At 47.6% G+C, this 24273-nt stretch overlaps 1 protein-coding gene across 3 annotated transcripts in view; it reads left to right on the top strand.

Moving 5' to 3' along the window:
- cadps2 (Ca++-dependent secretion activator 2) overlaps nt 1-24273 on the top strand; it is a 189101-nt gene that overhangs the window by 50540 nt on the left and 114288 nt on the right. For 2 of the 3 annotated variants that reach the window (XM_063196998.1, XM_063197000.1), the window contains exons 4-6: nt 6911-6991; nt 10410-10640; nt 11393-11514. In XM_063196998.1, the coding sequence (XP_063053068.1) occupies nt 6911-6991; nt 10410-10640; nt 11393-11514 (434 nt within the window). The remainder of the gene's footprint in view (nt 1-6910; nt 6992-10409; nt 10641-11392; nt 11515-24273) is intronic. The other variant, XM_063196999.1, reaches the window with a different exon arrangement.

The raw sequence follows: 24273 nt of genomic DNA, 5'->3' as shown, positions 1-24273 counted from the left end.
ACAACCCAGTCCAGACCCGTCCCAGGTCACCATGGGAACGCAAACCCACCCATGGTCGGGGTCTCACCACGCTTTGCCCCCTCACCACGCTTTGCTTTGCCCTCCCCCCATCTTATGTCATAACATTCAAGTTATTCATAAAGTTGACTTGATTCCAATATGACCAAGATTACAGCTAACCATCAGCTGCTCTACAACGCCTGCCAGATACACTGTTACAATGTGTCAGGTACACTGAGATCCAATATAACTCAAGCATAATGCACAATGAGATTCATTCCACTCGTTCAGTTGAGTCAGATTAACATAATTCCATGAGGACATGTTGTGTGACAAGACTGATTACAGTTAACAGAAAAGGCTTCTTTATTAAGCAATAAATGCAAACAGAACATGGCAACCGGACCCAAGTGATGCATAGATTGATTCATTATAGTATGTTTCTATTCCCCCATCAAATTTGGTAACACTCCACCACTAATGACTGACAAACACACAGACAAACTGTGCGGACAAACACACAGATAGACGAGGCTAAGACGGGACTTAGATGGGGTCATTGCAATACCTGGCCAAATACCCTTTGGGGCCAGGCAACAAACTGGTCTCAGATGTAATGCAATAGTCACGTGTTCTTCACAGTTGATCAAATGAGATACTTTGTCCAAGGTGATTTATTCATAATCATATGACAGCTGAACTACCGGTACAGCTAACCTAAGTAGCTTCTTTCATAAATTAAACAATAATTGAGACAAGCACATATTCAAACAATATATATAATATACAGTATGTACCTAATCCTCTCAGCAGTGGGGTTACCTCTACTGGAGTGAATATGATGTTGACTGGAATGGTACTGACATGACAGAGGTTACAGTTGATCCAATGAGAATCTTTCAAATTATTGAATCACTCACTACTTCCTTTGAACCAAAAAATAGTTGTTTATGTATGGATTATGTATTAGTTATTTATATAGAACTGAGGTTCTAAATAGCCACAGAAAGTAGGGTGAGAGTTGTGTTGCACGGTGTCTGTCATGCATCAGTGGGTGCTGCTGGATAGGGAGACCCCCTGCATTTTAACCCTCTTTGGGAGTCTTGGAATGGGCTTGGGTAGAAATGCCATGCTGCGTTCAATCAAGAGTCTCATTTTTCATTACAAAAGGAAATGAAGTCCCCATTTTTGTTTGCACTGATATTTCTTTTCATTTGCGTACACACAATTATGCACACAGTGAATTCAGACATGCAGTTGACTACTCAGTTTCTTGTAAACCATTATTCATTTTGAATAAGCACTCACACACACACACACACACACACACACACACACACACACACACACACACACACACACACACACACACACACACACACACACACACACACACACACACACACACACACACACACACACACACACACAGCCAGTGGTTCAGGGTGCAATAGGTGCATGGGTTAATGGGGAAAGAAATACACACAACCACGACTGTACACAATGCACACTTGAGGTTACTGGGCAACAAGCATGCGTACTGTACACATGCATGGCGCACATTCAATCGATTAGAGATTAAGAGGCACACACAAGTAACCAGAAGACAGGTGCACGTGCACACACGCACGCACGCACGCACGCACGCACGCACGCACGCACGCACGCACGCACGCACGCACGCACGCACGCACGCACGCACTCACACACACACACACACACACACACACACACACACACACACACACACACACACACACACACACACACACACACACACACACACACACACAGAGGTTGGTGGGTGGTCATGCTGTGGAGGCTGGTGCTCAGGTGGATCATGGGAGGAGAAGCACAGCTGGTCTCATCTGATCACACCCCAATCTGTTGCCAACCCCTAAACCATTATAAGACCAGCACAGCACATAGTATAAGAGATACAGTAGAAAGATAGAGAGATGTATTGAGGAGAAAGAGAAGATGTGCCAACCCCTAAACCAACATAAGACCAACACAGCAAAGAGTAAGAGATAGAAAGATGGAGAGATGTATAGAAGAGAGAGAGAGATGTATAAAGGAGAGGGAGAAGATGGAAACGCATGTAAAGGAGACAGAGAGAGAAATATCAGAGAGACAGAGTTGTCTTCCTTCCAGAAAGGTCTCCAACCCCAATCTGTACCTGCCAACTCCTAAAAAAATAGCAACACACAGCAATGAAGCAAAGAGTAAAAAAAATAGATGGAGAGACAGTGCAGAGAGCTGTCTTCCTCACTGCTTGTCATCCATCCACCACCTACAACTGAGCACATCGACCCCCAATCTGTACCAGTCGTACTGTCAGTAACACAGCAAAGATGAAGAGAGAGAGAGAGAGTCTGCTCCCTTACTGCTAGGGGTGGGCAATATTGCAAAGATATCATATCATGATTTTTAAAATAAAAACAACAAAATAACAAAAACAGGCATTTTATGTACCTGCAATTTGTAACTAGCAATTCATTCAATTTAATCACACTGATGACATAAAGTCTCATAAAGTGCACGATTGGAATACAATAATGTAAAGAATAAAAGTGAAGAGAACAACACTAAGTAAGTAGACATTGCTCTGATACTGATGGTAAACATCCTCACTGCAAGACGATCTATACGATTTCTCCTCTTCGGCAGATTTGAGACGAATCCGATCTTGTATTCGATTTCACGATTCACGATTTAGTATCGTCATATCGCCCACCCCTACTTAACTGCTTGCTTGTCATCCATCCTCCACCTCCAAATGGACACATCCAACCTCCCAGGCCAACAACACCTCCAGCAACATCCAGCCCCCCTCTGCAGCCCCACTCAGCCCCTCTCTGCAGCGCCCCCACCACCCCAGCAACCCCACCAGCAGCAGCAGCACCACCAGCCCACCACCCAACACCCAACCACCCTCAGCATCCCCTCTGCCCACCCACCACCCCCCCTCAGCATCCCCTCTGCATCCCCCCTCAGCATCCCCCCTCAGCATCCCCTCTGCATCCCCCCTCAGCATCCCCTCTGCCCCCCACCACCCACCCCCCCTCAGCATCCCCTCTGGCCCCACCACCCACCCCCCTCAGCATCCCCTCTGCCCCCCCCTGCAGCCCCCCGCTGCAGCCCCCTGTCATCTCTCGTTAGCGAGCAGCAGCTGGGGGGAGTCAAAAGGGGCTAGCAGGTGAGCTCGCAGAAAGAGGTAATAAATTAGTGCCCACCCACCCAGCGGCCTGTGCTCCCTTCTCTCTCTTTTCCCTCTCTTTTTTCTCTCTCTCTCTCTCTCTCGTACGCTCTCTCTCTCTCTCGTGCGCTCTCTCTTTCTCTCTCTCTCTCTCTCTCTCTCTCTCTCTCTCTCGCACACACACACACACACACACACACACACACACACACACACACACACACACACACACACACACACACACACACACACACACACACACACACACACACACACACACACACACACAGATGGTTCTGGATATTCATCTTCCGGTGATGAGACAGCCGACAGCCGTGCAATCAAGGCCGATGCCTTCCAATCTCACATCACATCCTGTATGATCAGTGATCACTCAGCTCCTTTCAGCTACATTTTGTCATCATTAGGTTGTATAGTATCTTGTTACAGTCCGTCTGTATCAGGACGTATAGTACAGCGCAGCAAAGGTGGTAACGATAGTAGTATAGAAGTAGTAATGTAGAATATACTTCATTAAAATAAATTTGAAATTTGTCTTGGACTTCACAGTCACTGCATCACATACGAACATCAATCATGCTGTACAAGAAAACAATATACATGATGCACAAAATACATAGAACACTAGACTGTGCACTGCATTTAGCATGCCCGCTATCTAGCATTATTCATTCGTATAGCTCTTGGGACAAAGGAGTAACAGTTTTCCAATACACCATGGAGTCAGAGCTTGGATTACTGTATAGTTAGCATTAGGTGCCTGTACACATACCATAGTCACTACAGCGTACTGTATGCATTAGATCAATCTGAGAACCAATAGGTTGTTGAATTTGAAAAGTGAAAAGTCCATATGTTTTTCAGTTTAATTTCATTATCCTTCAGGATGAACTAGTAATGCAAAGGACTATAATATGTATCTCAACATTCTGAAATTGCATGTATTGCATGAAATTGCATGTATATCACCTAAATGGGATCTGTAGCCTAGAGCTCTCTGAAATTAGAATTACTAAATTGCTCTCAGAGCTTGAAAACACATTATACAGTAGCATTGCCAGATGTTTGTTTATGCCCACATTCTACACATTAAAGTGTGTTTGTTAGTAAGAAGAAGTCTGTGTTCCTTCCTAGTGTTGATATGAAAACCCCACCACATGCAAGAGGCATCTTTGACCAAAAAAAGATGTCAACCAAACGGCAGCTGACAGTTCCTTTGAAGCTGTCACAGTGATGTTTTTGTCTTTGACAAGAATAGTGACGGAAGCCCAGGAGGGACATGTTAGTGTTGTGTTGTCATGTTGTATATGAGGGCCAGTCAAAAAGTAATGTCTCTTCCTTCATAGTCAGAACAATAACAAAGACACAGCACTGTTTTATATACACTAAAATAAACTTGTACATTTGAAGATGAGGTTGTTGATCACTGGGATTATTGGGATCAGCTCATTAATTCTCAACAAGTTCCCAACAAATTCTCAAGGTAGTTTCCACCTTGTTCTAGCAGCATTCCACCCTTGAGTGAGTGAGAACATTTTTTGATACTTACTGTGTGCAAGAGTGTGACAAGCATGTGTGGTTTGCCCTTTCACACATTATGATAAGACGGTTTTCATAAAGAGCAATAATATTATTATTCCAATCAGGGAAAGTTGTCAAGCTAATTCATCCTCACAAATCCATAGTCTCTGCAAAAAGATACGGTAGCTCTTTCCAGAAGACTGGTCAGGGGCAGGAATATAGGCTGCAGTTATTAAGTGACACAATGTGTGATTATTATTTAAAGCGATGATGCTGACTCTCTCCTAATTAATTCCCTTCTCGGTCGTCAACTCGCCGGTACCTCCATGCTCACCTTGGTTGACGTGAGCACAAACACTGAATGCATTACTGCCTAATTACACACCAGTAAGAGATGGGTTGATTACCCGCGTTACGTTCCAGAATTCTAATTACCTGTCAGAAATGAACATTGACTGCGTAATTAGTGGCCGGTGTAAGCCGCAGTAGTGACCAACCTGTGGAATAGGGGCATTTTTTTGTGCTAACTATGGTGATTTAGTGATATAATTGCGTCATAGCATTCACTCCACAAGGCAAGTAATTAGCAGTCGTGTGCTAATTGTATTGATATAGGGGTTGAAATACACATTTTTCTGTTCTTAGTATTTGTTTGAGTTTTTTTCTACAGCCACTGGGACCAGGGGCGGTTCTAAGGGGTGGCAGGGGGTGGCATTTGCCCCCCCAGAAATGTGATTTGCCACCCAAATTAAGAGCCCTGATTGTGACCAATAGCCTTAATGCTTGACATCATTTCAGACATAGAACTTTAGGTTGCAGGGTTTCACTTTAAGGGATTCAATGTATCACTTAAGTGTGTGTGTCGATTATATAGTGTTTATCATTTTCCCTTAGTGTAGGAGAATGCCCCCCTGAAATACACTTCGCCACCCCTTTGCCACCCCAAGAATAAATGTCTGGAACCGCCCCTGACTGGGACCATTTATGATGCAATAGCACTTATCTATTGAATTTGTTAATGTCTGACATACAGTGTGGCCACCAATCTCCTAGTGATGTAGAGTTTCGAGCAGTGGTTTTCAAAGTGGGGTCTGGGGACCTCTGGGGGGGAAGCAAGGGGGTGCTAGGGGGGCTGCGGCAGGCTGGCAGGAAAATTATAGCACAACAAAGTCACAACTAACTAACATAAATCAAATCATCCAAATTCTCTACAGCATTATAATGATCTATTACATCTTTTCACATCACTACAATTATCATTACCATCTTATACTGTATATCCTAGTGGGGCACTGTCTCATAGACCTAGACTATGGTTGTGAAAGGGGATGTGCAGGGAACAAAAAGTGTGATACGAGTGGACCCATGTAAGGGGAGCCTTGGCTGGAATTTACTGATATATGGGGGGCCTTGTCATGGTAAAGTTTGGGAATCCCTGGTGTAGAGTTTAGCCACCTCTTTTTTTGTCATTGGTTTAGCATCCTTAAAACACTGAAGCAACATGGTGCAGTCGGACAGAGGGCATTTCGTGACGAGACCTGTTGTCACATTCGGTTAATCAAAATTGGATGTATTGACCCCTAGAGGGATCCCGGAGTTTCTGCAGGAAGGGTCGCATAGAGAAGCGATTGTTTGCATAAATCCATGTGTATGCTTTCATATCATGTAACCCTTCCAACAGTGTAGCAATACCGAGGCGTAAATAAAAATGGCACTTAGAATATAGGAGGCGGCGGGTTGCAAAAATATGGTTTGGTCCAAAAGAAAGGGGGGCCCAGCCGAAAAAAGGTTGTGTTTGTGTTTGCATGTGTGTGACAGACACAGAGAGAGTGTGGGTGGTGGGGCACATTTTGTTGTTGTGGGTGGTAGGGCACATTTTGTTGTTGTGGATGGTGGGACACATTTTTGTTGTTGAAGTTTTTGACGCCCTGCAGTCAGTTAAGAACGAACATGAAAGAGGGGCATTTAATTAATCTTCACTGCAAATGTCTTTGTTGTAGGCAGTCAACTTTATTACAAGATGGTTTAGTCAGGGATGCTATCTTAACTCTGTTCTGATGTGATGTGATGTCTGTGAAACTTCAACTGAAGCATGTGCCTTATATAAATAACATATACTGTAAATAAATAACAGGGAATTATCTCCTCTCCTGCCATGTCTGTCCCCAGCTGGATAACGTGGACGAACAGGCAGCTCAGATCCGCAGGGAATTGGATGGCAGACTTCAACTAGCCGAGAAAATCACCAGGGTAAAAAGCAAATAACAAACACACACACACACACACACACACACACACACACACACACACACGCATACACACACACACACACACACACACACACACACACACACACACACACACACACACACACACACACACACACACACACGCATACACACACACACACACACACACACACACACAAACACACGTTGCGTACACACACACACACACACAAACACGCGTACACACACAAACACGCATACACACATACGAGTGTACACACGCGTACACGTACACACACAAGCACGTACTCTACACATATACACGTGGGCACAAAAACAAGCACACCCACATGCACAAGCGCGCACACACACGCACACACATACACACACACACATACGTACATACAGACACACACACAAACACTGATGGCTATTAGGACTCTTTTTCATTTACTGCAGAAAGTATTCTTAAGTCTTTCAAGGATTTCAGTTCATTGGCAACTGGGTGTGCAGTGCTCTATGACAGTGTTTCCCAACCTTTTTTGTCATGTGTACCCCCAAGACTTTTCGTTGTGCCATGAGTACCCAAGTATCAACTTCTATATCGCTTTCTCCATCCCAATGTAACTAAGCTTCATATATTTGTTAAAATTTCATTTTTCCAAGTACCCCCTGCAGTGTGCTCGCGTACCCCTAGTGGTACACGTACCCCTGGTTGGGAAACACTGCTCTATGATATTTTATAGAACTGACTGTTTAGACCAGTGGTTCTCAACCTTTTTTTCTTGCGGACCCCTTTGTACATTTCAATGTGGTTTGCGCACCCCCTAAGCAAATGTTTTGGTGTACTTATGGCCACTCAAATACGGCTTCACTGCACATTATGCAGAGTCATTTAGGGAATCCTCATTTCCAATAGACTTGATGTTTCTTCAAGCATACAATTAATCATACAATTAAAAACTACTTACCGTTATTTTTCATTAATGCTGTATAACACATATCTGCCATATCCATTGGCAGACCTGTCATGAAGTCAAGGGAGCTTTGCTCAAAGAAGCCGAAGACTTGGTGTACGTAATGTTGTTGATCGTAGCTCTGAAACTCATCAATTATCTGATCTTGTACCTGTCTGCTAACTTGTTTGCCAATAAGAGCCAAGTGGTTCAGAGATTGAGAGCAAACCTTTTTATGCCTCTGAACTGAAGCTGACATTTCCAACTTCTCTTTAAATTATTTATTTTCTTATATTATTTTCTGACCTTTAATAACTCCCTTGTGTTAGGATGGTGAAGTGAATGTGACAGGCAAGCAAGTTGGAGGAGAGAGTTGAGCCTGATGAGCTAGCTAGCGTTGGGAACTTATTCCAGACAGGACTTCTTCACCCTGTGTCCCCATGGGCCACATTCCCGGTCACGGCTGGGTGCCTCAACCACTGAACCACAGCAGTGGAGCGGAGCGGAACTCACCTCCCATCCCTGGTGCTTTTTTCCATCCAAAGTGTAGAATCATGCTTAGAATCAGGAGAGGTGCAGGCCCTGCCCGTCTACCATGCGGCTGACCCGGGTTCGATTTCCGTCCCGAGTCCTTTGCCGGCCCTTCCCCGTCTCTCTCTTCCCACTTGCTTCCTGTCACCAACTTCACTGTCCTATCATAAATAAAGTAAAAAAGGTAACAACAAAAAAGAATCAGGAGAGGTAACATCTTCAGTCTGTGTCTGTTGACATGGAGGACCTGTACGAATAGCTGCAGCTGCCATCTTCAGTGAACCTCATGAGAGATCTTTTTTGGATTTAGTTTTTGTCATTTTAATGGCTTCATTTTGATCGGATTGTTCCGATTTGGTGGGGAAGCAGGAGGGTAAAGGGGGTTAGGGCAGGTTTGGCACGTGACTGCTGACTGGATTTGGACCTGGGTTCCCATGGGAACTTCTTCATTCATGGTCAAGTACGGAAATCACTGAACCACAACAGAGCCTGGCTTCCACGCCTTTTTTCAAAGGCACTTGAATGTATGGAGCTTTTAGCCTTGCAGAGTAAAACATGGAAATATAGAATTGCTTGGTTCAGACAGAGATGGTAAGATTCCTCTTCTCGTGTTCTCTCTCTCTCTCTTTCTCTCTCTCTCTCTCTCTCTCTCTCTCTCTCTCTCTCTCTCTCTCTCTCTCTCTCTCTCTCTCTTTTGTATTTTCTCCCTGTATTCTCTCTCTCTCTCTCTAGCTGAGGGCTGAGGGTGGGACCAAACCATTGTCGTAACGTTAAAATTGCCACTGCACTGCATTGACCAACACTATGACCAATCAAACAGATGCTTTTCATTAGCTGTAGCCAATCAGCTGTCTCCACTGTCCTGCCAAAGGTGCCTTAACTGTGCAAGGACGAGTAACGCCACATTTGCACGGATTTCACCAAGGAGTATCCAATTACACTTAGAACTAGTTATTGGATACTCTTGGGTGACATCCACGAAATGCACATTTCTGGTTCTAGCAAGGCTAGGACACTTCACTTTAAGAAATACCCAAAGATTCAAACAGAAACGTGTGGGGGGCGGACCTTGTGATTGGTGGGCCAAGTCTGCCTGTTATGGCGATCTAACAAGGACCGAGGCTAGATCAACTCACCAGACAACAATATTTTTGGCCACTAGGTGGTTTTGTGTAGGACTTAAGAAGTGTGTTGTGTGTCCCACACGCCACTCACTCAGAACTGAAATTCAAACGTCTCAGCCCTCTGGAAGAAATGCTGTGTTGTCAGTGTGACTGAGTGCCCCCCTTGTGGCCGCGAACCTGCCACCTCATCAATGCATCGGGTTCGGCAATGGGAGGCACAGTACGCTACCGCACTATATTAAGACTTCGGGAGGGAGGTTTACTAACGTTCCAGGCCACACTCTGCTAGTTAGCCTCCGTTACATCTAGGAGCCCCTTGTTTCAAATGTAAAGCATCAAAGCATGTCCCAATCACTAGGAGTGGAGTGGTGGTGCCCCAAGTTTACACTACAGTATGTCCGGTCACACGGAGGGCCTGTACACATAAGACCTGTGATATTTGGGTCTTGATTATGACTTGAACTCTATTTTTTAAAATATATAGCACAGTGAGTATCAGCTAGGATAGAAGGAGAGATGAGATTGGGTTGGGAAATTGAAATTGACCCTGGCTCCACCCTCCCATTCATGGTTGGGTGCTCTAAGCACTGAAGCAAGAATTGTACCACCTCCTACCCCAGTTTGAATATTGTATATTGTGTTCTATGAAATGTGTATGGAATGTCTTTAAAAACGAATGATTTTGCCATTAAGTGGAGAGTTGGACTTGAGTCAATGCATGAGTTGTGGCTGAAACAGTGTTTCTGATAATAAAGGTCTTAAAGAGACTACCGCTCTGGCTCATTACTCATTTAATCCGATTTCCCATTTTTTCCTCATTCATCGCCAGCAGAGGCGGTACCCCACGTTTGTGTCTAGCGACATGGAGGCCCTGTACATGGAGGAGCTGCGGTCTGCGGTCAACCTGCTGATGGCCAACCTGGAGAGCCAGCCGGTGGCCAAGGACTTCAAGCCCAAGATCAAGCCCAAGCTGACGCCCATGAACAGCTTCCTGGAGCTGGGGGAGGAGGGAGACCTGCCCCTCTCCAAATCCGACGTCGTTCTCTCCTTCACGCTGGAGGTGGGTGAGACTGCCGGATGATATTGTATTGCACTGTACCGTAGAACTTTAGTATCATGTATGATGTCTGTTGAAGCGGAAAAAGTTTGATTCAATTTTTTTCAGAATTATTACTTTGTAATAATTTTGTGTTATTTTCCCCTTGTTACTGTATTTCTTTGTTGCTCTAGGATTTGTTTGTAGACACAGGAAAGGAGACAATCTGCACACTTCAGGTCGTTTTTGGGACTTGAAAGCTATCGGTGCTATACCGTCATAAGCCAGAGTGCCTGATGAAGGTCTTGCTCAGAAAGCTTGCAAGTCCAGTAAAGCTTTGCACAAAAAAGACTTGAAGTGTGCGGATTGTCTCCTTTTTTGTACAGATAGTATTTCGACTGAATCCTGCACCTTCTAAACAGATAAGCGGTGACCATTCATCACTTCATTTAGAAGCAGGAAAAAAGGACCAGCTGTATGTGACCTTTATATACTACCTCCGCCACCAACCAACACCACCAACCAGCAGCATATTCTCATTATGTTGCCCATCCATCCCCGTGCACTTTGCCCTTTGATAGCTGCTACTTATGAAATGTGCCGGGATGTAACTTACCACCCAACTCTGATCTTGTGCCGATACAAGTTTGTTGGTCTGTGGTCTGTTTTCCCACAGTGGTCTGTGACATACTAACACACAATTGAACAAATCATCTTTTAATGTCTGCTGCTTGGGTGTTTGGCTTCTCTTTCTCTTCTTCTGTTTTGCTCTGCAGATAGTTATAATGGAGGTGCAGGGTCTGAGGTCCATGGCTCCCAATAAGATCGTCTACTGTACCATGGAGGTGGAGGGAGGAGAGAAGCTCCAGACGGACCAGGCTGAGGCATCGCGGCCACAGTGAGTTATTGTATTACTTACACCTGTTGAACAATTCAATTCTTTTTTTTTGTTTTTAAAGACATGTTTTGGTCTTTTTAGACTTTATTATGGATAGGATAGTATGAGAGGTAGACAGGAAGCGAATGAGGAGAGAGACGGGGAGGGGTCGGCAAAGGACCCAGGCCGGGAATCAAACCCGGGTCAGTCGCATGGCAGGGGAGCGCCCTACCGGATGGCCACAGCAGGGCCTGAACAATTCAATTCAATTCAGTTTATTCGGCAGACTCTTTGTCCACAGTCACATAATACAGATCAGTACACATAAAAACACATATCAGGACAGACCTCTACAATCAGACATATACCACACACTAAACACAAAAAAGAACAAGATTACTGTATGATGATTATACCTGATTACCAAGATTCTTACCCGTTGACAGTCTCATTCATGATTTATTTTCCCCAGTAATATCTCAGTGTGCCAGCCCTGTGCTTACATAGCCACAAATCTTTGTTTTTAAGTTTTTGCCCAGTTGAACATCTCTTACCAATCTCTTTAAAGAACAGAGGATACCTGTATTAATATCTGTAACTTAAACCTGCAATGTACACATTCACATGTTTAACAAAGCATATCCATATCTAGTTTTACTTAGCTGTAGTTCTATTTCGTTCCTTCTGACCGCCAGAGGCGGTGCTTTCAGCACTGAATATTCATCTTACGGATCAGCAGGTCGAGAATTAATATCAACAAAGTAACACGTGACCTGGGTGACGTCACCCGGTGACCCCCGTGTCAGGGGTTAAGACACCGGTGAACCCAGGAAGCGACGTCTTTCATCTTCTCGATTGCAGGTTTCGAGTTGATCGTTTGAGATTTTGGGATTGACCTGACGCTTTGTTCGTTTCGCACCCATAGGGTTGGGGCTGTGGGTTTTCCACCCCCCATGAAACGGCGTTGGTCGCTTTTTCCTTTGAGTATCTCTTTCACATTTACGATGTGTCCGACTCCGACTGAGTGTTATCCGCTCGGTGGAGGAGGGCTGGCTAGGCTACCTAGCCTGCCTAGCCCCTGGCTCGAGGCACTGTTCTCGCCGACTGGAGGCTAATAACTTGTCCTTTCCCGTGGAAGGTAGGCCGTTTTCTGATCATGTATTAACTGCTACCGCCCACCTTGCGTTATCTTCAGTGGTGTTTCCCGCAACTGGATTTGACGAGCGTCTCTCGTGGCGTGATACGCTTTCGAGTTTGGATTAGGTATTAACGCCTGCCTGCCTATTGTTGGCCATCGTTTGGGTAAGTGGACTGTCATTTACTGTTTCGATTTATTTTCCGCGGTGTGTTTCTCGCCGCGGAATGTTACTATTACTGGGCGATTGTTGTGACACTCGACGCGAGCTCAGTTACTTGGGTTCGCGTGCCTGTATTTACGTTACGGCTTCATTGTTTGTACAGTGTAGCCTGTCTGTACGGTTGCTCCACGGGCCAGTGTGTTTCGCTGTGCCCTTGCACCGTTGGCGTCACGCTGCTCCAGAGATTCAATCTACAATACAATCTCTCTCTCTCTCTGGCTGCACTCTGCTCACCCCGGTTGTTATTCCTGCCGGGTTGTGTTCTTCACTGGTTTATTATTGTCTGTTTTCACCTGGGGTGTCTTCGCCCCAGAAGTGTGTATTTGCCTTGCATTTCTATCACTGTGCTACTCCTGTCTGCCCATGATATTGGCTGTGCTTATGGTATGTCCTCTATTGTGAGTCACTGGGTGTACAGCGCCTGCCGACTACTACATTGCAATGTAATGTACTTTACTTTACTTTATTTCTTCAGGACATTGCACATGAATGAACGTATACATACATGTACATATATGTAAATATGGCAGATTGTAGCCCGAGGGCTAATTTCCTAGCCTGATAAACCAGACTAAATGTGGAAATCTAATTTAGTCTGGCCTCGATGCATAATACATCCGAAGATTGTTGATGAGAACAACCTTCCCTCAAAACCCTGCCCGCTTTGATTCAAAACACATCTTTGCGTTGTAATTGGTTTGCCAGATTCATGGCATTCTGGCTTCATTGAATCATTATGCGAGGCCAGACCCACCCGTAGACAAAACATTTTGCCGTCGTCCAGCGGGTGCGCAGCTGGTTCACCAGACTACTAATTTCCATCTGGTGTCCAAAATAGGCCGAATCCAAAATGTTAATGTCCATTGTTATTTGCTTGTCAGCTTGGTGTTGCCGCCTGGCTGCTGGCTCCTGTTGGCTACACTTGGGGCGTCCTCGCCCCTTGTGTTTTATATTTGCAGTATTTACTGGACATTGTAGTGTCATCTCCTACCTGCTGCCAACTTTTTACCTACTATTGGGGTGCCCTCGCCCTGTGGGTATGTGTTGTTTGTTTGTTCCCTTCTGTGTGTTGCAGTGTTCGCTTCCCGACACGGGACCCTCGTCTTGCCTGATTACTGGGTTTCTTCTTGGCTGCCATTGGATGTCCCAGCCCCTTCTGTGTGGTATTCACCAGTTGGCCTGGAGCTCTTGCATCGGCTACCACTGGGGTGTCTTCGCCCTGCTGTGTGTATTGCCTTGTTTACCCGTCGGGCCCTGACTGTCCGACTGCTGGCTTCCCTCTCGGCTACCACTGGGGTGTCCTCGCCCTGTGTGCCTGCCTGCCTGACTGATGCATTGTCGTCTAGGCCCCTGGGACTGGTGCCTCTCCTGCCTGGGGCTGAGACGCCTGCGGCTGAGGTTGACAGATGTGACCTGTGCTGCTTGCTCAGGTCTGCGTGCGAGAGCACTTACGGCCGGGCTGACGCGATTTGGCCCTCGGCCTACAGTTCCGCTGGCCACTGTTGGAGTTGTCGGCCCTGTTTTGCCGACCTGCAGCCTCTGACACACGGTGACCGTGTTTTCAAATGTGCCCTGCCTGCTAGCGACCCGGACGGTCGCACGCCGCCGCCACGGCTGTCGCCCTCTGCCGCCACGGCTGTCGCCCACCGCCGCCACGACTGTCGCCCACCGCCGCCACGACTGTCGACCACCGCCGCCACAGCTGTCGCCTGCCGCCGATGCCCGCACCATGCCCTCTGTTCAGGTGACACAGTCACAGCCCAGTTGCATTGCTTGTTGCATTGCATTGGCACTGGGCCCTTTCTGGGTGGGTTGGCCATGGGTGTTTTTCGCCCGATGGCTACATGTGAGTGCCGTACCTGCTACTGCTACAGAGTGGGTTTCTGGCCACAGGTGGCCTCCACCCTGTGGCATGCTTGTTGATGCCATGGCTACTACAGCTGCCACGGCGTGCCGCTGGGCCATACGCACCCTGCCATTCCGGTTTACATGGCTTGCTCGGTTGCTTCGCATGCTTGCACGCTTGCTCTCTTGCGTGGCTGCATGACTTGCATGAGACCGCATGTGTGCTCCCCGCTCCTCTGCTGGTCTCTACCATTCAGCGTCCTGCGACTGTCTGTCACTCTCCTAGATACCGCCTGCTGTCGGCTGTTTCATCCATTGGCTTCTTGTGGACGCCCGGAGCACCTCAACCGCCATGACTACTACAGTTGCGCGTGTTGCTCCGCTTCATGCCCCTCTGTGTAGCTTGCTTTTCCCTACCTCACGACTGGTTCTAGTCGTTCTCCTGGGTTTGGCTGACCGTGGGTGTCTCCACCAGTCAGCTCCTTGCATGCACCGTTGGCGTTTCCGCCTGTACGACTGCTGCTGCTCTGGGTGAGTGGTTTCACACCATACCCTGTTTTATGCTCTTTGGCACTCCTGCGGGACTGTCTGGAGTCTGTTGGCCTTGGCCGACTTCACCGTGGAACGTTGTGATTACAGTTGGTGCCTTCGCCTCTTCTGCTGTGGCTTCGGTATGCAAGATATGCTCTGCGTCCTGTTGTCCGCTTTTGCCCACTGTCGTACGTCTGGCATGTCGACGTCCTCCTGACCTGGTTGAGCCTGGGACTCTTTTGCCCCTTGGCTCGCGGAGTGTGCCGTTGGGCTTAAGCCTCTGTGACCGGTGCACGTGTATGTCGGCATTGCTGCCCTGGGTACAGGACCCAGGTGCTTCCTTCATTGTCCTCGACTGTGGCGCGTAGGTCGACTGCTGCACGTCGTCCCCCCGAGCTCTTGGAGTATGCGTGGACTTGCCATGGGCTACTTAAGAGTGCCATTGGTGCCGGCACCACTGCAGCTGCGGCTGCTACTGGTATGTTGGAGCGTTACCGCTCCTTCTCCCATTGTTCTTCATGATTCCCCACTTCATGTGTGGTATATCCGGGGGTCAGGATGCCACTCTGACTGCTACTACTGTACGGGAGTGACCCCACTCCGGGCTCTCCCTTCGAGTTTTCGGTGGCTTACGACTGTTCGCTCTGTTGGCCTCGCTATGGATGGTCTCACATGAGTGCTCTGGGCACCGGTGGGCGTACACGCCCCTACGGCTGTGGATTCTGCATCTGGCTGGTTCAGCTTCATGCTCTGCTGTCTGCTGCAGGAGCATCGCAGTTGGCTTGTCATGGGCATCTGTGCCCTGTGTCGCGCACCTTTCCCGCTGGGCCCGGCTTGTTGACGCTTGGACTGTTTACGCGTCTCTGCTGCAGTGGCTGTACCTACTACTGGTTACCCTGCCTGTCCCGCCTGTCTATACCCATGGCCCCTATGTGGCCTTTACTGGTGTTTGGCTGACCGTGACGCTGTGCGCGATGGGTCGACGATCAGGCATTGGCCGGGCTGCGGGAGGCCTCCATCTATGGCCCTGCCGGGTATTGAACCACTTCTGACCGCCCTCCTTGCCTTGCCGGTCAGGGCGTTGATCTGGCGGGGTGCACTGCCCTGGCCACTTAGACACGTCGCAGATGAGCTCGTCTGCGAGGTCTATGATGCAGCGCTGCGTACGACGTGCATTGGGTTCTTGATGTCCCATGTCTTGTTGGCCTTCTCTCGGCCCCCATGGACCGTTTTGGGACGCCCCCTGTGAGTTCTCTCTGACTCCTGGTTGCTGGCATTCGCCTGTCTGGCCTGAGTGCCGGGGCAGAGTCACACAAACCTTGGCCTTGCTGGAAGCAGTCTGCTCTCTTCCAGCGGCCCCTATATGTCCCTTTTGGTCCGTCCGCTTTGGGCAAGCCACGACGCGGCTTTTGTGTCGCACCGGCCGTGCAGCCGATGCTGCATGTGGTTTTGTTTCGCTCACGCTGTTGTTCTCGACCTGGTGCGCTTTGTCCTGTTCTCGACATGCAGACCCCCGGCCTGGTGTCTCTAGGCGTCTATTTCTGCTTATGACCAGCGTACTCGCGGGCATTGGAAGTGGAGGCTCTCCTTCCTTGCTCTCCGCCCCTTCCAGGTGTTGGGCATGCCGACCTCGGCATCCCACGTTGTCCCTCTTGGCCTCCGCTTGCTGAGGCCTCTTTGGGTTGGATATGCCGTTATGGCCCCTGCCAGGTCCTACTGTCGCTGACTGCTCTACATTGCGTCTGGCTACCATGTCCGCCTTCGACCCTGGAGGTGGAACTCGCGTCTGTTCCGCTCTGCCCTTGCGCCGTGGAGTCATGCCCACTGCTGCTGCCCTTGCGCGGTGCGGTCGTGCCCACTGCTGCTGCCCTTGCGCGGTGCGGTCGTGCCCACTGCTGCTGCCCTGGACGGTTGGTCTGCGGTGGCAGTCCAACACTGCCTGCGACCTGTGGGCCCCCTGATGATGGCCGTACCTTGGATGAATGTAGGGACTGGCCATCCTGATTGCCCTCAGACGCTCTCTGGCCTGTCTTGCGGTCTTGTGTGGAGCGGGCGGCTCATCTATCATGTGCGCCGCCTTGAGTCCTTGCCCTCTCTGGGCCTGTTACAGCGGCTGCTTTCGGAGGCCGACACTTGTCTGATGGGCATGGGAGCAACTTCCTTATGGGCGTCCAGTGCCCTGTTGTTGACCTTTTCCGTGGTTCGCCTCTTCCATTGTGGCTCCTCCCGTTTGTGGCACCGGGTGGTATGGTACCGCTACGGGGTGGCACAGGTGTCCCCGTCAACTGCTATGCTAACTGCTTACTTGCTGCCCCCTGTGGTTCTCACTCAGGGAGCTCGTGGATCCTTTGGGCCAGGTTACACTGGCTTCCATGTGGCCGTTGGTACGTGCAAGGACGTGTACGGCACGGCCTCCTCAGCATCAGGCTGCACCATTGCCTGGTTTTCTTAATGTTGCCCCACATGTTACTGTGGTGCTGTCGGTGGCTTCAGGCCGTCTCAGTAGTACTGACGACGGGTAGGCACTCCTCATGACTTTGTTGGTATTAGTCATCCAGTGCTGAAAGCACCGCCTCTGGCGGTCAGAAGGAACGAAATAGAACGAAGGTTATGTATATAACCACGGTTCTATGAGTTCCGGATGACCGCCAGAGCTTGGCAGTCACTCGGAGTGTGTTCGAGAAGATTTGCCAAGACGTCGCTTCCTGGGTTCACCGGTGTCTTAACCCCTGACACGGGGGTCACCGGGTGACGTCACCCAGGTCACGTGTTACTTTGTTGATATTAATTCTCGACCTGCTGATCCGTAAGATGAATATTCAGTGCTGAAAGCACCGCCTCTGGCGGTCATCCGGAACTCATAGAACCGTGGTTATATACATAACCTTCGTTTTTGCACATGAATGGTTTTTAATGTGGCTCTTTTGTGCTTTAATTTTCGGTAGGGCTGGGACTCGATACATTTTTTTAATCGAATTAATCTATAGGCTTTGGAATTAATTAATCGAATTAATCACATTTTAATCGCATTTAAATATCTGACTTGAGAACAGTGAAAAATTAGTTTTTTCACATGGATTTTGAATAATTACAATAAATAAGCTTAATCTAAAAATATTATACATTTTTAAAAGAAGGGAGAACTCTTCTGAATTTCAGCAGGCTGTTCACCATCAGGCGTAATACTGCCCTCCACTGGTCTAATCCAGAACTATGTAGCTATATTATACTGCGATTAATTTTTAAAATCGTGTTAATTAATTAATCGCATTGTGTGATAAATTAATCTAAATTAATGCATTAATATCCCAGCCCTAATTTTCGGATTTCACTGGCAGTCACACCAGATTTCGCGAGGAGTATTGTGTCTACATCAAAAGGTTATATGCATTAATCATATAATGAGATAGCAAGAACAGGTTGTTTGGGCAGCTCAACATTGTTTTTCCCCCCTCCACCATTCATAATGATCACGTTTCCCAGGAAATTAATTCAGCAATTAAAGAGTGAATCCCTTTTGGCCTTTACAGTTCAGAGAGCTACACGTTAAATCGATGTCCTCCATATTTAATTCCACCACGCACTCGTCATCCCAGCCTGTCTACTGGCAAATGTGTGGACATGCATAATGTGTGATGCTAATTTAAGGATATAAATCTAATTGAAGGACAGAAAGCCTTTCGCACATACACACACACATACACACACACACACATGCACACACACACACACACACGCAGACGCACGCACGCACACACACACACACACACACACACACACACGCACACGCACACGCACACACACACACACACACACACACACACACACACACACACACACACACATGCCCACTGCTGCTGCCCTTGCGCGGTGCGGTCGTGCCCACTGCTGCTGCCCTTGCGCGGTGCGGTCGTGCCCACTGCTGCTGCCCTGGACGGTTGGTCTGCGGTGGCAGTCCAACACTGCCTGCGACCTGTGGGCCCCCTGATGATGGCCGTACCTTGGATGAATGTAGGGACTGGCCATCCTGATTGCCCTCAGACGCTCTCTGGCCTGTCTTGCGGTCTTGTGTGGAGCGGGCGGCTCATCTATCATGTGCGCCGCCTTGAGTCCTTGCCCTCTCTGGGCCTGTTACAGCGGCTGCTTTCGGAGGCCGACACTTGTCTGATGGGCATGGGAGCAACTTCCTTATGGGCGTCCAGTGCCCTGTTGTTGACCTTTTCCGTGGTTCGCCTCTTCCATTGTGGCTCCTCCCGTTTGTGGCACCGGGTGGTATGGTACCGCTACGGGGTGGCACAGGTGTCCCCGTCAACTGCTATGCTAACTGCTTACTTGCTGCCCCCTGTGGTTCTCACTCAGGGAGCTCGTGGATCCTTTGGGCCAGGTTACACTGGCTTCCATGTGGCCGTTGGTACGTGCAAGGACGTGTACGGCACGGCCTCCTCAGCATCAGGCTGCACCATTGCCTGGTTTTCTTAATGTTGCCCCACATGTTACTGTGGTGCTGTCGGTGGCTTCAGGCCGTCTCAGTAGTACTGACGACGGGTAGGCACTCCTCATGACTTTGTTGGTATTAGTCATCCAGTGCTGAAAGCACCGCCTCTGGCGGTCAGAAGGAACGAAATAGAACGAAGGTTATGTATATAACCACGGTTCTATGAGTTCCGGATGACCGCCAGAGCTTGGCAGTCACTCGGAGTGTGTTCGAGAAGATTTGCCAAGACGTCGCTTCCTGGGTTCACCGGTGTCTTAACCCCTGACACGGGGGTCACCGGGTGACGTCACCCAGGTCACGTGTTACTTTGTTGATATTAATTCTCGACCTGCTGATCCGTAAGATGAATATTCAGTGCTGAAAGCACCGCCTCTGGCGGTCATCCGGAACTCATAGAACCGTGGTTATATACATAACCTTCGTTTTTGCACATGAATGGTTTTTAATGTGGCTCTAATTTTCGGTAGGGCTGGGACTCGATTAATTTTTTTAATCGAATTAATCTATAGGCTTTGGAATTAATTAATCGAATTAATCACATTTTAATCGCATTTAAATATCTGACTTGAGAACAGTGAAAAATTAGTTTTTTCACATGGATTTTGAATAATTACAATAAATAAGCTTAATCTAAAAATATTATACATTTTTAAAAGAAGGGAGAACTCTTCTGAATTTCAGCAGGCTGTTCACCATCAGGCGTAATACTGCCCTCCACTGGTCTAATCCAGAACTATGTAGCTATATTATACTGCGATTAATTTTTAAAATCGTGTTAATTAATTAATCGCATTGTGTGATAAATTAATCTAAATTAATGCATTAATATCCCAGCCCTAATTTTCGGATTTCACTGGCAGTCACACCAGATTTCGCGAGGAGTATTGTGTCTACATCAAAAGGTTATATGCATTAATCATATAATGAGATAGCAAGAACAGGTTGTTTGGGCAGCTCAACATTGTTTTTCCCCCCTCCACCATTCATAATGATCACGTTTTCCAGGAAATTAATTCAGCAATTAAAGAGTGAATCCCTTTTGGCCTTTACAGTTCAGAGAGCTACACGTTAAATCGATGTCCTCCATATTTAATTCCACCACGCACTCGTCATCCCAGCCTGTCTACTGGCAAATGTGTGGACATGCATAATGTGTGATGCTAATTTAAGGATATAAATCTAATTGAAGGACAGAAAGCCTTTCGCACATACACACACACATACACACACACACACATGCACACACACACACACACACGCAGACGCACGCACGCACACACACACACACACACACACACACGCACACACACACACACACACACACACACACACACACACACACACACACACACACACACACACACACACACACACACACACGTACATGTATATCAAGAGCGTCTTGGCGATGGCAATTTGTGGCTAAAAATGGATATTGCCGATGCATGCAGCCGCTAGAAGAAGAAGAAGAAAAAATGAACTCCCACTCTTCCTTCACCATCTTTCTCTCGTCGCCGTGCGAGCATAATAGAAAATTCAGCGTCCGCCTCTAATGATTTGATTAAGGGTGAGTCAGTGACCACGTCCATGCACAGGGCTGGACTGGGGAAGAAATAGGCCCCGGGCACTTTTGGCTTAAAGGGGCCCCTCATAATTAACGCTGCAGAACTGATTCACTGGTGGGCCCCTATTTTCAGAAATGTAAATGAAAATAGGGGCCCACAAGGGTGCGGGACCCGCCGAGAATTGCCCGGTATGCCAGATGGCCAGTCTAGCCCTGTCCATACATCTCAGCCACCATGCACATGCCAGCCAGGGTCATTAGTCTCCCTACAGTAAGGAGTCCTTTAGATAATCAGACTGCCCTTTCACGCAGGCCAAAGGCTGAGCCCATGGTGCGAATTGCTGTGAATGAAGACCACGGCACTCACTGCAGCAGCGGATCATGACTCCATGGGCCCCTGGGCCAGACAGCAAGAAAGGGCCCCCTCAATGGGTGTTGCTAGTTTACAAAAAGATTCAGGTTTTTTTCAAGTGGCCATTATTTGTCCCGGGCCCAGGGAGAGAGGGGGCCCAGAATTGGATCCTCATTACATTGTATTGATTTGGTTTGGGGCCCTTTCAGACGTCTTTTTCCTGGGGCCCAGCCAAAGCTGTCAGCGGCCCTGCCCTGCACTATACTAGCTACTACCTACCACCTCCACCTCCACCTCAACCTCCACCTCCACCTTCACCTCTACCTCTACCTCAACCTCCACCTCCACCTACCACCTCCACCTACCACCTCCACCTCCACCTACCACCTCCACCTACCACCTCCACCTCCACCTACCACCTCCACCTACCACCTCCACCTTCACCTCCACCTCCACCTCCACCTCCACCTCCACCTTCACCTCCACCTCCACCTCCACCTCCACCTCCACCTCCACCTCCACCTACCACCTACCACCTCCACCTCCACCTCCACCTCCACCTCCACCTCCAACACCAGCAGCATATTCTCTTTATGTTGCCCATCCATCCCCGTGCACTTCACCCTCTGCTAGCTGCTATTTATGAAATGTGCCAGGATATAACTTACCACCCAACTCTGATCTTTTGGCAATAAAAATCTTCCCACAGTGGTCCGTCTTACCTACACTACTACTATGCGTATGTGGGCCATTGACTAGAAGTTATACATTCACAATCACAGCACAAAATCTTTATCTTTTCCAAGTGGTGATGGATGTTGGTTTTCAACGTGGCCCCCTCAAAAATAAAGTGCTGAAGTGAAACCCTATTTTTACTTACTCCAGGAAAAAACAAAAGTGGTAGTAGCCATGGTTGCACTACAACTGACGTCAATGTCAGTGACCCATGTGCCAACTCTCACAGTTTTACTCTCATTCTCTTTCATCCTGTCTCTCTGTCTCTTCATCTTTATCCCTGTCTCACTCCAAACTATGATAATGGGTTGTAGGGGGAAAAAAAAGAATGTTTTTCACAAAATCGTTCTCGTCCCCACCATCATTGATCATCGATTTGACTTTGTCTTTTTTACTCTTCTTAGCGACTCAGTGAAATGAAATGAATGTTGCAGTGCTGCAATTTTCATCCATGACAACCATCATTAGACTGTAGACTGTGCTGTCCTGGCAGGAGGGTTAATCTCTGCTGGAAGCTGTCTCCCCTTCTCACTCTCTCTCTCTCTCTCTCTCTCTCCGTCTCTCTCTCTATTACTCTCTCCCTCTCTCGCGCCTTCTCTCGCGCCCTCTCTCTCTCACTCTCTCTCTCTCTCTCTCTCTCTCTCTCTCTCTCTCTCCCTCTCTCTTCTCTCTCTCCTCTCTGCCTAGTTATATTGCACACTTGAAGCTCCACATGACACATTTCTCTCTCTTTTGTTCTTATCTACTTCTACAGTATCTATGTGCGTATTGCATACCAATTCAGTGTTCTTATTCACTTGTATGTGCGTAGTGTGTACCAATTCAAAATTTTGATTTCTTTCCCCTCTATCTAGTATGATGATTTCAAAAGAATTTAGCTGTAAAAAAAGAACAAAAAACGAATCAGCGGTCATCATCACCATCATTGATTATCAATTTGCCTTGGTCTTTCTGGGTCTTCCTTTCTTATTGAAAGCTTACAGCTTATCTCTTTGGACAACACAACCTGGATGAATGAGAATCTTCACAGAAATGTAATAAATAGATGTATTTATTGTATTATCTTCTTTTGGGCTTTTTTACTTTATTTTGTGATAGGACAGTGAAGATATTGACAGGAAGCGAGTGGGGCGTGAGAGACGGGGAAGGGCCGGCAAATGACCTCGGGGCGGAATCGAACCTGGGTCGCCGGTTTGGCAGATGAGTGCCCAGCCGATTGAGGCTCAATCGGCTGGGCCATTTATTGTATTATCTTGAAGTACCGTACAGCCCCTACCTAATCCCATCTCTCTCTCAACCCAATTACTACTGCTCTACTGTGCCTTACTGTGCCTTACCCCTTACCGAAGCCCCATTCCATATCGCCAACTCCCCCGACCTATGTGATTATCCTTAGCCTTTTAATCCTTGTATCTCTGTAGCCCCGTAGCTCTTTGAGTACCATGGACTTGAAAGCGAGTCTTTTCAGAATGTATGGCACAGTGCCAAAAACTTGATATCAAGTCAATTGCGTTTTTTAATGGGGGGTGGGGCCTAACACGTTGATCTGGTATGTTTGTTGTTCACATGGACAAAGAACTCAATTCTTTATGGCTATTTTTTAATGGTTGAAAAAAGCCAGGCAATCCCCTGGTCTGAATTTGAAAATGGCTGGCACTCAATGAGTTAATGCACGTTGTACCTTTAGTGGCACGCTGTAAAGACATTGAAAAGTTGGTAACACTTTAGAATAACGTGCTATTCACAGCTTTATAAACACTTTATAAATAATGAACTAATTATCAACAAAATGCTTTCAAATGTTTATAAATGGGCAAGAAATACTATACTAACACAGCAGACACAGCGCAGTCGCAGCGGTCCTGGAAGTTTCTCCTCCAAAGTCCAGAGGGCATGAAAC

Source organism: Engraulis encrasicolus, chromosome 4 (genome assembly GCF_034702125.1).
Source record: "Engraulis encrasicolus isolate BLACKSEA-1 chromosome 4, IST_EnEncr_1.0, whole genome shotgun sequence".
NCBI classification, from domain to species: Eukaryota; Metazoa; Chordata; class Actinopteri; order Clupeiformes; family Engraulidae; genus Engraulis; species Engraulis encrasicolus.
Note: the sequence above shows the minus strand (reverse complement) of the source record. Positions and strands in the feature narration are given on the sequence as shown.